The sequence below is a fragment of the Aquarana catesbeiana genome, linkage group LG03 (assembly GCF_042186555.1).
Source record: "Aquarana catesbeiana isolate 2022-GZ linkage group LG03, ASM4218655v1, whole genome shotgun sequence".
NCBI lineage: Eukaryota > Metazoa > Chordata > Amphibia > Anura > Ranidae > Aquarana > Aquarana catesbeiana.
The window spans coordinates 124,416,770-124,431,550 of NC_133326.1; the positions used below are offsets into that span (position 1 = coordinate 124,416,770).

The 14,781-nt window shown below is 43.4% G+C and overlaps 1 protein-coding gene across 3 annotated transcripts in view; it reads right to left on the reverse strand.

Moving 5' to 3' along the window:
• The window catches only part of DAPK2 (death associated protein kinase 2), a 144,473-nt gene that overhangs the window by 90,258 nt on the left and 39,434 nt on the right, over window positions 1-14,781 (reverse strand). For all 3 annotated transcript variants that reach the window (XM_073619163.1, XM_073619161.1, XM_073619162.1), the window contains exon 3: window positions 1,832-2,053. In XM_073619163.1, coding sequence (XP_073475264.1) covers window positions 1,832-2,053 — 222 coding nt within the window. The remainder of the gene's footprint in view (window positions 1-1,831; window positions 2,054-14,781) is intronic.

Sequence of the window (14,781 nt, forward strand, 5' to 3'; positions counted from 1 at the left end):
TAATGAGTTTGGAAAATTTAGAGAAATGTTTAAATAAGGTATTACAATTTACCTAAACCCATTAGATTTTAGTTGACTAAAATATATTAGATTTTAGTAGACTAAAATGTACTGCAGATTTTAGTTGACTAAAATATAACTAAAACTAAAACAATTCAGACGATTAAAATACGACTAAAACTAAAATGGCATTTTAGTCAAGATTAAAACTAAATAGAAATTTGCTGCCAAAACAACACTGGTGCCCTCTTTACACCACAACGTGCAGATTTTTTCTGCGCAGGAATCTGCAACGTGTATGCAGTTTTCTGCATAAGAAAAAAAAAAGACGTGACATCAACATTGGTATGAACAAACAGGGCACATAACTGACACGCATGAAAACTGATGTCAATGTGCATAAAAACTAACTGAAACACGCTTGAAAACTGATGTCTCTGCAAGTGAAATCTGCACGGCTTTCCCATGAGTTTTCATGCAGGTATGGCCTGAAGGAGCCCTAATGCCACGTACACACGGTCGGATTTTCTGATGGGAAATGTTCCATAGGAGCTTGTTGTCGGAAATTCCGACACTGTGTAGGCTCCATCGGACATTTTCCGTCGGAATTTCCGATCAACAAAATTTGAGATCTGGATCTCAAATTTTGCGACAACAAAATCTGTTGTCGGATTTTGTTGTCGGAATGTGCGATCGTGTGTACGCGGCATAAGTGTCACAAAAACATGTTTGATTTTCTATGTATACGCCTCAGGCATCATGCACACTAGGCTCTTCTGAACGTCTTTCTCCTGATAGGAGAAAGGCAGAGTTAAAAACGCGTCTAAAGCTGCATTTTTAAAATGCATTTAGGTGAGTTTAGACGTGTTCAGGCATTTATTCATTTCATTGGGCAGAATATTCATTTATTCTGGCCACTGAAGTGAATGAACACTCAAGTGCCCAATGAGCCTGGCGTTTAGGCGTGTTTAGACATGTTTAGGCGTGCTGGGCATTTCTTCTCACCAAATGTTCCTCTCTCAATGTGATTTTGGTGCATTCAGATTTGTGCCCCTAAACGCCCCTGCCTCTAAACACCTGTAAACGCCTATGTGTGCGTGGACACATTGGCTAATATAATAGGGCATTTAAAGGCAAAAAAAAAAAAGTCAAACGCTTGTAAGAGGGGTGATTGACAGCTGCAGTGTGCACGAGGCCTTAGAAGATCTAGGAGCTTTTCATACAATGTCCTATTTGCAAAACAAATATTAATTAGCAGAAAGATGGTTTTCTGTTCACAAAGTGTCAAATTCTGCTACAGCACTGATACTGTATGACCATTATCTTTGCAGCTTGGTAAATACCAGTTTAAGTGGTTCTATGACCTTAACAAGGGAACATCATGAAAATAACCTCATCAACATCCTGACATTCTGTAAGCAAAGTCCTTTCATGAAACGCACCCTCCCCCAGTGATCCTTGGGCCTCTGTACAAAAGATATTATGTGAAAGACATCACATAGGAAGATGAGGAGGAAGCTAAAGGAAGGAAGAATTATTTCATTTCCTTCTGCACTATGACTTGTCCAGTAGTGCTTCCTGTCTCTGTGTTTAATGTTTCCTTCATTTTAGCATTATTATTCCCTTCCTTGACAGCTTTTATATGCCTAAATATGGTTTTCCTATGTGGCATTACCATTTAATTACTTAGTCTTGGGCTCCGTCAAACATGCCATGGTCATCAGATTTTACATACTTTTTCTACTACCCCATTACATAAAACAATGTCACTAGGTCACATTGTACTGTCGGTGTACTGGACATTCTCTCTTCGTTAACCCATGAAACTTACAGCTCCAGGATGAGAACCACATCAGTCTTGTTCTCATATACATCCTGAAGGGTGACGATGTTAGGATGCTGGATACCACGTAGTATGTTCACCTCCCTTTCAATCTCCTCCCGAGTTACACCTCTACGACTAATCTGGCTCTGTCTCTTCTTGATGAATTTTGCAGCGTATTCTATGCCAGTCTTCTTCTCTCTGCACCTCTTTACTATGGCAAATTGCCCACTGGGGAAACAGAAAACAAGCTGTAAGTCCAGAGCTATGCAGAGGGGAGGTTAGATTACAACATATCAGTAGATAAGAGAAAGATGGCGCAACAACCAACTGGGTAATAGCTATATAAATGTTTAAAAGGTCCCCAATGAAATACAATAAATATAGAGGGAAGAGGAAAAGGCGAAAGGGGATATTTATAAAAAAATCAGTTCAGGTATATTCAGTTCCAATATACAATGGCGGCAGCAACCTTGAGAGTAGAAGCACAACTCTGGAAGACAAAACAGGACAAGGTGCGCCAGACTCAGTGTAGTATTTAGGTATTCATTTAATAAGAAAAACAAGCCAAATGGCTACTCACAAAAGGAAAATGATATCAGGCATATAAGTAAGGGGTCCAGGGTACGGGGTCACTCTGTGGTCCGTGAAGCAGTCCGTGTGATGGAGAAACGGCTTGGTCCCAATGATGTAGATGGTAAGCCGCTAGGAGATGGAGTAGAGGTGAAGCCTCTATGGATGTCCGGAAGGCTTGGATAACCAGCATGCTGTAGCTCTCTGTGACATCCAGAAACAGGGACCTGGAACCGGAAATGCGTGTCAGCGTGGAACGCAAGCATCAAGGACCGGAAGTGATGTTTTTGGGCAACCAATCAGATGACACGTTTCACAGCCTCTGCTGTTTCTTCAGATCTGCATCATTGGGACCAAGCCGTTTATCCATCACACGGACTGCTAAACGGACCGCAGAGTGACCCCGTACCCCGGACCCCTTACTTATGTGCCTGATATCATTTTCCTTTAATGAGTAGCCATTTGGCTTGTTTTTCTGATTAAATGAATACCTAAATACTGCACTGGTGCACCTTGTCCTTATCCTAGATGAGAACATATTGCAGTCTATTTAGGTATAACCTTCAGTTCTGGATTACAAATTTGAGCATGTATCAATATTATTAACAGCTAGGCTATCTTTTTACTCCTCATCAGTATTCATGATGAGGGACAATGGGCTGAAACAATTGTATGAAGTTAGATATAATCAAAGGGGTGAACAGCGCTGATCAGCAGACATAAATAGGACCCTCAGAGGCAAAGTAAAAACTTTTAATTATTGTTAAAAAAATAATAAAATGTTCATCAAGGCATACAGCAGTCAATTGGTGGTCATACAGAGACTTGAATTAAAAAACTGACAGTACCTGGAGGCTGGAGCCGCATGGATGACACAGGAGCTTAGGGAAACCCAGCACAAAGCCGTTGGACAAAGAACACAGGAGCATCTCGCTGGTGGGGGGGGCGGGGGGTCATCCAGGACCGTAAGGCCAGGGGTGCGATGAAGGGGCAACCAAGCTGCAGGCACAGGAACTGTTGGGGCCAGTATACAGCGGCCGCTCGCACTGTGTACGAAGCCCGGAAGTGATGTCACAGCCTGGCAGAAGTCGGCCAAAGGAATCCGAAGAGTATGGGCAAACCCTGCTGCTGGAGCCAATTAGGAACTGCCAATGCCAAGGGACCAAAGAGAGTCACACATCGCCGACTGTAGACACTACATGTTTCGGGGACATGCCCCTTCTTCAGGTTTACTGGTTAATCGGCTGAGTGTGAAGATTAAATAGGAAAAATGACCCGAAGTATAAGTGTGGGAGGGGGAGGAGCTAGCAGCCCCTGTCATCCGTATGGCCCCACCCATCCGAGTGGATAGTAACAATACCCAGTGCACAATACTTTATCAATAATTGCATATCTTAAAAATGTACTGTTAAAAAGTAACAATATTAATAATAATAATAAAAAAAATAATAAAACTAAAAACAACAATAATAATAATCCTAATAATACACATGCATAAAAAAATCTTTCAAATATATATGTGTATTTTGTATAATATTTTTTTAACAATAATAAAAAGTTTTTACTTAGGGTCCTATTTATGTCTGCTGATCAGCGCTGTTCACCCCTTTGATTATATCTTCTGTCCTCATTTGTCTATGAGTTTTGGACAGCAGCGGCCACAGCTACATTTAATTTTTCTTTTTGACTTTTTGCTTGGCCTCTGGTCTGTGCGCCTGGATTTTTGTTTTTAGCATGAAGTTAGATAAACAGCTATATCGGTGCTTTAAACCGTTAGTTCTGGATGGACAGTTGGTTATTGGGACATTAAAGAAGAAGAATCACCATAAGTACAAAATCGTTATCAAATACTCCATGTAGCTTGGTTCCGTACTGATCTGTACTGCGTTGCTGAGCCAGGGTGATCAACAGCGCCCCCTCCTCTCCCCTGGCTGTTTGACCACATTGCTCAGAAGGAGACTACGTTTTAATGAGGTCTGAGTGACAGTACTAACAGATGAGAGGGGGCGGTGACAGACAGCGCACACAGAAGAGAAGAGTGGTTCCGGCACTCGTCTATGACAGCAGGCGCAGTGTAGATCACAACACAGGAAATGTCTATGGCTCATCTATAGTAGCAAGCATAGTGCCCATCACAACACAAGTGTGTCTGGATCGTCTATAGCAGCAGGCTTAGTGCAGAACACAAGACGTTTGGACATGTATTTAAAAGCTCAACTTTAAGTGCAGTAAAAAAAAAAAGCACAATATTGGCTTGTGCTGTTTTGTAAATCTCAGGACTGACCGGACAAAGCAAAAACATCTTTTGGGAGGAAAACAGCTTCCTTATATGTATTATATTGTGCATTTCACTGTTGCCTGGAATGCAGCGTTGCAGAATACACATTTCTCATGTAATATGTATAATGCTCTTGGTGTGTATTTAATATTTCTCCAAATCATGCAGCTGTCTGTCCTTTCCGAAACTTTTCTGTAATCAGTAACAAGATAATTGCTGCAAGATTAGACTATAGTATGTACAATAAAGTAGTATGATGTCTAGATGTACTGTACTGTGTGCTCATAAAGTATTATTCACAATACTTATTTACTTTGTTTGCCCAACAACAGGTGTGTCGTCACGTAGCAAACAGTTCCCCAACCATATCACCTTTCACCTAACAGATAGAGGCACCTGTTACTGCTTTTATATGGTGCTCCTTTACTATAGAGTGTAGTCAAAAGGACTATTTATTTATGAAAACAAGAAAGAAACTAAAGCTAGCCATACATTATACAATGTTCTTGTTCACTTTCCTTTAGATTTACCTTCAACTATGTCGTGCAAGGGCCTGCCTGACTGCAAACAATATGGAAGTGTTTAGGTTGGACCTCATATTATGTGGTTTTGGTAAATCTAAAGGAAAATTGTACAAGAAAATTGTATAATCTATGGCCAGCCTAAGAAAGCAGATGCAGATGCTGTCTATAGTAACCAGTTAGAGTCCAGATGTCATTGTGGTGGACCTAAAAGTTAGTCTAACGCTGACCATAGATGATACGAAGGAAAACGCCCGATAACCCCCATTAACACAGTCAGTGTTGATGGGCGAATTCCTCCCGCTATGCTATTGTATTCTGCCAGCAGGGGTCACAGGCCATCAGAATACAGCCGCTGGTAGTAACTGTATGTAGAAAAATACGACATGCTGGTTGTACCCAAGCTGATGGATTGATCAACTTGGATACAATCAGCCTTCCCATACATGGTTCAAACCGTCTATGGCCGGCTTAAGTAGGAAGAAATGTGGCATTTAGGGCATTAAAAAAATGCCCCAAAGCTGTTTTCAGAAAGAAGCTTATAAGCATAATTTACGCATGTTTAGACGCATTAATTTATTCCAGTAGCTAGAATAAATGAATAGTCAGGCCAGTATAATTCTAAACACCATACTCCTTTAAATGTGTATAAACATGCATAATTACACACCAAAACAAGCATTTTTACACTTAAATTTAATGGCATCACTTGGCAGAAAAATACAGCATAGATAGTTTTTTTTTTAATATGCCCTTGTGCATGGGCCTTATGCAGTTTTACTCAAGTTGTGTTTCAAAAAGAACAAAATCATGAAGATTGCTATCACCAATCTCTTTGCTTATGGAGGTTAAAATGCAAGGTATGCAAGGCTGTTTGGGTTTCGGTATCACTGATTAGCATCTACAGACCTATCCTGTTGAAAAAGAGGCTGATAAAAGCTGCCAGAACACAAAGTATTGAACACGTAAACAATCAACATGATCAATGTGTCAAATTTAAAAGTCCATGTATGCTCTTTCAGAGTACAGGCCTCATCTTGAATTATGCAGATTCTGGCCAGCTAGGGCAAGAGAGGACATTGGAACTACAATATGATGATTTTAACTGAAGATCTCACACATGCAGGATAACTGCTTGCATATAAATGGGGTTTACTCTTCAAGAGTCAATTTATTTAAACCCTTTCCTTCAGTTTCTGGTAGATGTTGGAGACATAAATATGCAGAGCTACCCCAGCCCCTCCAAATCCTTACCTAAGCTTCCGCCGATCCATCAATGTTCACAATAGCCTCAGCTGCCTTGGGACTCTTCTCCTCATTGGGCGAGACAGCAGTGGGAGCCAATGAGGCCAGTGATCCACTAAGCAAAGAGTGTGGGGGGCACGGCTCTGTCTTATGGACACATACAGCAAGCAAACATGAGCAGGAGCGAGCACGGAGCGGTGCCCCCAGGGCAAGCAGCTTTTTCTGGGGGCACTGCTCGAGGGGGAGAAGCCAGGAGCGCCGGCGGAGGACCCAAAAATAAGAGGTTCAGAGCTGCTCTGTGCAAAACCAAAGCTTTAATACCACTTTAAGGAATGTATGCAGCCACAGAGAGAGCAGAGGAAAGCCCCAGCCACCACAGAACATTATTCGTTATTGCATCAGGTGCCTGTACTCTGGTTAGGAGGAACTTATATTGAGCACTCCCACACCGGAACTGGGCCCCAGCATGCTGACCAGCAGGGAAAGGGTTTAATACACACTGACAGACTATTATTGCAAAATTTTCGCTTAGGCAGGACCCTCCCTAGTATAGATATTAGGGGTAATTTCTGTGGTCCATTTTCTTAACCAACTGTATACATTGAGCTACTCTATACATATTTTTGTTTACCAACTGTATACTCTATTTGCAGCTGTTTTATATATTTGTTTGAGGGGTTATTGCCATTTTAATTTCTCTGGTTGCTACATATATATATACAGTATATTTTCACATAAAGAACCCTCTTCAGCCCAGATGTGTCAGAGAGCTTGATGCTGCTTACAGAGTCATGGGCTCTGGAAACAGAGAACCCTAGAAAAAAGCGGCTCCTTCAGGAGAAAGCGATACATAAAGGAAAACTATACTAAAAAACTCTGGAAGCTACCATTGATGTCTTCTTTTGGTAGCTCTCTGTCATCAATTCTCATCAAATGGCTTCAAAACTTTTGGATCATTGACCTGGAACAAGTATGCAGACCAGGAGTTCTGATTTCACTCTGAACTTCTAAACTCCATACTTATTCCACATCAGAGACAATGATGTTGCAACTATATCACCTATTGCTGCATGAAACCAATGTTCAAACTTACATTTAAATAAGGGCCTTGGCAAGTGATTCTGACCTTTGCCAAAAGCTTCCCACTGATCTGACCATGGACATTTTGCGGTTGTCAAGTTAGGCATTGTGGCTCAACCGTTCAAACACTGGATCTGACATTAGGAGTGTGGCATGAGGGCGCTCCAACCATTGGGGAAATGCTGCCCTAACAACGCCATTCCATAAACCTGGAAACACAAATTAGTTACTTCACCAATTTTATCCAAGATTATAAAAAAAACACCTAGAGGATACCAGGTGAGGGAGCTAAGGACTGAGCAGTGAGCCCAGGAAACACAGGGCTGGGAGCCTGTTAAATGTAGAGGCGGCACAGTGGTGTAGTGGGTAGCACTCTCACTTAGCAGTAAAAAGGGTCGCTGGTTCGAATCCCAACCACGACACTACCTGCCTGGATTTTGTATGTTCTCCCTGTGCCTGCGTGCGTTTCCTCCGGGTACTCCGGTTTCCTCCCAGGTTACTCCGGGTATTCCGGTTTCCTCCCACACTCCAAAGACATGCTGGTAGGTTAATTGGCTTCTGTCCAAAGATTAGCCCTAGTATATGAATGTGAGTTGGGGACCTTGGATTGTGGGCTCCTTGAGGGTAGGGACCGATGTGAGTGTGTGATGTATGTGTGGATCGCTGTGTAAATTGACAGCTCTATATGGGTACCTTAAATAAATAATAATATAATAGATGAGCATCTTAATGGGACACAATGTATAGGGATAGGGACAATTGTAGACACACACCCACACTCACTCAGGTTGAACTGGATGGACTGGTGTCTTTATTCAACCTTACTAACTATGTAACTATGTTGGACCCAGAGGTTGGTATCCGGGACCGTGCTGTAAGTTGATCATTCAGGGACTGTGTTTCTGTATCTGATCCATGTGCTATACTACTGTTCTAGTTCTACTGTAGCTGCTTTACAGTGAGGAGCAGACTGCAGAGAAATAGATGCACAGACTTGAGTGGTAGGCCCAAGGCCAGGCACAATACCTTTTGCCTAATTATACTCAGGAGCTGCAGCCTGGTCCTGAATGTGGGCATGGGCATGGCCGGATCGAACTGCATCAGGGAGGACTTCATCCTTCATCCCTACACAAGAGTGGTGAATGGCCTATTACCCACCGAGAAGGCAATATGCAGCATGCTTGAAGGAACTGTTGAATTTTTATTTTACTGTGTGGATAACAAATCTCCCAGTTGGGCAGTTAGGGCTCCATTGTGAGGAAAGGGCCCCAGTAGGGGCAGGACTAAGATCATGTTCCACTAGCAAGTGAAGTAGGCAGGGTTGTAAAGTATGAGGTAGACTGTATTATTATTGCTGCTGGTATTTGTATTTGCCATCAGTGACCATACTGTTCAACAGTGCTGAGGAAAGTATCATTCCCTAGTGTATATTATTTTGACCGGTTACTTCATAGGTGGGGAATGAGCTGATTGGCAATCTGTGTCACATGTCAAACTGAATATGCATTGCTGTTATACAGTACAACTGTCTAACCCCTCCCCATCTTTTCATGGCCTTTCCTGTTAATAAAGCAGCAGGACAAGAGGACCCAGACAATAAAGTGGCTCCTCCAGGGATAGCACAAGTGGAACTTTACTCATAACAACTTAAAAATAATGTTTTTTAGCAAGGAACATACTGTATATTCTACATTAATAATTCTACTACCAAAATGAGTTAGTGCTGTAAATTGCCTTCAGCATTGTTACTCTTCCTTCTTGCAGGAGGCTACCATTTTGCTGAAGCCCATAGCCCCTAAACATTAAATCTTTAGGCTGTCAGCAGATCGACCTCTACAAATTCGGCACAGTGCCTAAAAATACAGAGCAATTGAGCATGTGCAGAGCAGGGTGAGACCGTGTATTACTGGATTTTGAACAGTATACACACTCAGGGCTTTTTTTCAGTTCCACCACCTCTGGCTCAGACCCTTGTGGGGGGCCTGCTCACCACAATCACTTGTAAACACAGAAGTCTGGTTTCTGTGTTTACAAGTGACAGCTCTGCGCTCTTTATGTAATGCAATCCTGGTAAATGCCCCTTTAAGACCCTCCTACTGTTTGTGAAATTTGACTGACCACACCCACTATTTGATGTGATTTGGAGGGTGTGTGTGGGTTGAGGGGTTTTGGGGGTCAAGGATGAGTTCCAGCACCTATTGTTTGAGAAAAAAAGCCCTGTACACACTTATTGTTAATGTTTTACATAGCTATACCTGAAAAAGGTGCCAGCATGAAGTGATCTAGCAGGACTCAATTTTCTGACTAAAGTTCCACTTTAAATAAAACAAAAACTTCCTAACACAACACCACCCCCTAACAAAAAAATAGCTAGATTGATTTTTACTAAAGAAACATAGGCAGGCCTTTGGAATTACAGTTGTCTTTTTGTTTTTGTTTCCTGTAGCTTTGATAATGCTTTGTCACCTTGGTCAGGTATTTTAGGTTGAGTACCTCTCTGTCAGTAGCTGAGAGCGTACAACATTGATACTTGAAATTAGTGTTTTTCATAGGTGAACAACAAATGCCTGACATGGATCAACACCTGTGATGAAGTATTACTTGAAACTTTTTGCTGTCTATACACCACCAATGAACATAGTTTTATCTGTGATGACTTTTCCTTATTGGTTTAATATAGAAACAAGTATTTCCTTCACACTTATGGAATGTTGCTCTGTAAGTAGGTGCTGATTTAGGTTTGAATGTTTTTTTTCTTGCATTCTTTGCACCTGCTGACATACTGGTTCCCAAACGTAGTCTCTGTACTACTTTTGGCGACTTCGGGGAAACCCGCGCAGATGTCTCTGAAATCACCCCCGAAGTCAGACTAACATGCGGGAATGAAATCGTGCAAGTTCAGCTGAACTCGCATGATTTCATTCCCGTTGTCAGTGTAAACCCAGGCTTAGAGAATTCTGTATTTTCTTTACACAAAGACACAATGTGGTTTATTTACTAAAGCTAGAGAGTGTAAAATCAGGCTCACACCTGCATAGAAACCAATCAGCTTCTAAGTTTTATTGCCAAAGATTAATTGAACAAGTTGAAGTTAGAAGCTGATTGGCTACCATGCACAGCTGCACCAGATTCTGAGTGCTCCAGTTTTATTAAATCTACCTCAATGTGCATCAGCCTCTTAGGTGATCAGCACTCAAACTCAAATGCTGGGGGCAGACCATTGTGCTTGAGTTAGGCTGGCCATACATTATATCATTTTCTTGTACAATTTTCCTGTAGATTGACCAAACCATATAATTGGAGGTCAAACCTAAACACTTTGAATATGTATGCAATCAGGCAGGCTCTTGTACTACATAGTTGATGGTAAATCTAAAGGAAATTGAACAAGAAAATTGTAAAATGTATGGCCAGCTTAAAAATGTTTTTTAGTATGGCGGTTTATATTAAATGGGCTGTCAGTACACTAAAATGGGACTAAACATTTAATGCACCTTATTTTTCCAGGACACTGCAATACACAAACAGGGCTGGATTAACATAGGGGCTAGTGGAGCTCCAGGCCCCTTAGCTTTAGATAGGCCCATTTTCCAAAAAAAAAAAAAAAAAAAAGGAAAACGATCGACTTTGAGGGTTGTGGCTCAGCGACCAGGGGTATGTAGCTTCTGATAGGCTGCACAAGGAGCCCTGTATCTCTGTAACCATAGATGATAGGAGCCCCACATTTTGACCAGTGGTGGGGTAGATATTAAGCTACCTACCCCACCACTGGTCAAAATTTGGGGCTCCTATCAGCCATGGTTCCGAAGATACAGGTCTCCTTGTGCAGCCTGTCAGAAGCTACATACAGAGCGGCCAGTTTAAATACAAGCTGGCACACTCTGTTTGCAGCAGACAGAGGATGAGCTCACAGTGCCTCTCACTTCTTGTCAGAAGCACTGAGCTCAATGGACAGCTTGGAGCCTGCAGAGTTTGACAGGCCGCACCACCTGTCAAACTTGCCTATTGATTTCAATGGGGCCACTCTGCAACTGCAAGCCAAACTTGCTCGCAATAGCAGCATAGTCCAACAATGTAAAACTACCATTCCGCAATGTAAAAAAAAAAACAAGGAGGCAGCAGTAGCACCTCATGAACACCTGTCAGTTGCTGCTATACCACTCGTTTAAAAGTAATCCACCACAGATCACTTTTCAGAGGGCATTAAGCATTACCTCAAATGTGAAAGAAACTTGAAACACATCATCCATTTCACACTCACTACCAACCAGGTCACTCCCCAGCCACTTCCCATGTTAGCCATCTCCCTTCAAATTATATCACAGGTGAACATTTCCCAACCTTCAGATGACAGACCCTACTCCAAAAGATATCACTCCCAGTTACCCCCCCCACCCACTGATTGATATCCCTCCATGACCACCTCACACCCCCCCCTGCTGACAGACCTCTCTCTCCAGCCTGTCCCCACACACCCTCTCACCTGCTGACCTGTGGATGGGGAAATCACTCCCGCAGTGTTATTGTGTTCTGCCAGTGGGGAGCCTTCCCTACCCACAGAATACAAAGATCAGTGTTGCTAACTATAGCTGGCAGTACTGATTGTTTTGGGAAAAACCTGACAGGCTGGTTGTACTCAAGTCGATTAATAGATTGACTTGTGTACAACCAGCTTACTTGGCTTAATTTCAATTCATGCATGGCCCGCTTAACCTCTACGCAGTCCCTAAACATCCTTCCACAAACCTTTATATTTTTCCTTCCCAGATTCCTTCATCCTCCTCACCTGTACATAGTGCCAGCTATCATTCCCTTTGTCATACCCTCCACACTTCTCTCATGTACATCGTGCCCACTGTCATACCCTCCACACTTCTCTCCTGTACATAGTGCTCACTGTCATACCCTCCACACTTCTCTCCTGTACATACTGCTCACTGTCATACCCTCCACACTTCTCTACTATACATAGTGCCCGCTGTCATACCCTCCACACTCCTCTCCATTACATAGTGCCCACTGTCATACCCTCCACACCTCTCTCCTATACATAGTGCCCACTGTCATACCCTCCACATTCCTCTCCTGTACATAGTGCCCACTGTCATACCCTCCACACTCCTCTCCTGTACATACTGCCCTCTGTTATACCCTCCACACTTCTCTACTATACATAGTGCCCGCTGTCATACCCTCCACACTCCTCTACTATACATAGTGCACACTGTCATACCCTCCACACCTCTCTCCTATACATAGTGCCCACTGTCATACCCTCCACACTTCTCTCCTGTACATAGTGCCTGCTGTCATAACCTCCACATTCCTCTCCTGTACATGCTGCTCACTGTCATACCCTCCACACTCCTCTCCTGTACATATTGCTCACTGTCATACCCTCCACATTCCTCCCCTGTACATACTGCCCACTGTCATACCCCCCACACTCCTCTCCTGTACATGCGTACATGCTGCCCACTGTCATACCCTCCACACTACTTTCCTCTACATACTGCCCACTGTTATACCCTCCACACTACTCTTCTGTACATACTGCCCACTGTCATACCCTCCACACTACTCTCCTGTACATACTGGCCACTGTCATACCCTCCACACTCCTCTCCTATACATACTGCCCATTTTCATACCCTCCACACTCCTCTCCTGTACATACTGCTCACTGTCATATCCTCCACACTCCTCACCTGTACATACTGCTCACTGTTATACCCTCCACATTCCTCTCCTGTACATACTGGCCAGTGTCATACTCTCCACACTCATCTTCTTTACATACTGCTCACTTTCATACCCTCCACACTCCTCTCCTGTACATACTGCCCACTGTCATACCCTCCACACTCCTCTCCTGTACATACTGCTCACTGTCTTACCCTCCACATCGTCTCCTGTACATACTGCTCAGTATCAAACTGTCCACACTCCTCTCCTGTACACACTGCCCTCTGTCATACCCTCCACACTCCTCTTCTGTACATACTGCCCACTGTCATACCCTCCACACTCCTCTCCTGTACATACTGCCCTCTGTTATACCCTCCACACTTCTCTACTATACATAGTGCCCGCTGTCATACCCTCCACACTCCTCTCCTATACATAGTGCACACTGTCATACCCTCCACACCTCTCTCCTATACATAGTGCCCACTGTCATATCCTCCACACTTCTCTCCTGTACATAGTGCCTGCTGTCATAACCTCCACATTCCTCTCCTGTACATGCTGCTCACTGTCATACCCTCCACACTCCTCTCCTGTACATACTGCTCACTGTCATACCCTCCACATTCCTCTCCTGTACATACTGGCCACTGTCATACTCTCCACACTCATCTTCTTTACATACTGCTCACTTTCATACCCTCCACACTCCTCTCCTGTACATACTGCCCACTGTCATACCCTCCACACTCCTCTCCTGTACATACTGCTCACTGTCTTACCCTCCACATCGTCTCCTGTACATACTGCTCAGTATCAAACTGTCCACACTCCTCTCCTGTACACACTGCCCTCTGTCATACCCTCCACACTCCTCTTCTGTACATACTGCCCACTGTCATACCCACCACACTCTTCTCTTGTACATACTGCCCACTGTCATACCCTCCACACTCCTCTCCTGTACATAGTGCCTACTGCCATATCCTCCACACTCCTCTCCTGTACCCAGTGCCCATTGTTATACCCTCCACATTTCTCTCCTTCACCTGCACATGCTTCCCACTTTTATCCCACCAAAATCCTCAGCACCAGGCCCATGATGTTCTTAAAGTGGAGGGCCACCCTGAAAAAAAAATTCACCAAAAATCCTAAAATAAATAAAAAAAAAAACATTTGAAAAAAATAAAATTTAAACTTCCCTAAACCCTTGTTGCTAGGCAGTCTTCCTAATCTGCCTCTTCCTTTTCCGCGGCGTGTTCAGCTCCTCGGTGAGCGGCCCCATTGTCTTCTGGGAACTGCGTGTGTTCCCAGAACACCACGGGGCCATTCACAGAGCGCCGCTCACGCGTGCACAATAGGTAACTGGCAGTGAAGCCACAAGGCTCCACTGCCTGTTTCCCTTACCTAGGATGGCGGTGCCGGGACCCGCTCATCTGCAGCTGCAAGACTGCATCGTAGTTGGGTTTCCACTTTGAGGTAAGACATGTTACCGCAACACAAAAGCATAAATCTGGCCTAAAGCATGTGCCTTAGTTATCTCTTTATGCAAACTGACCCAGCTTTGTCTAATG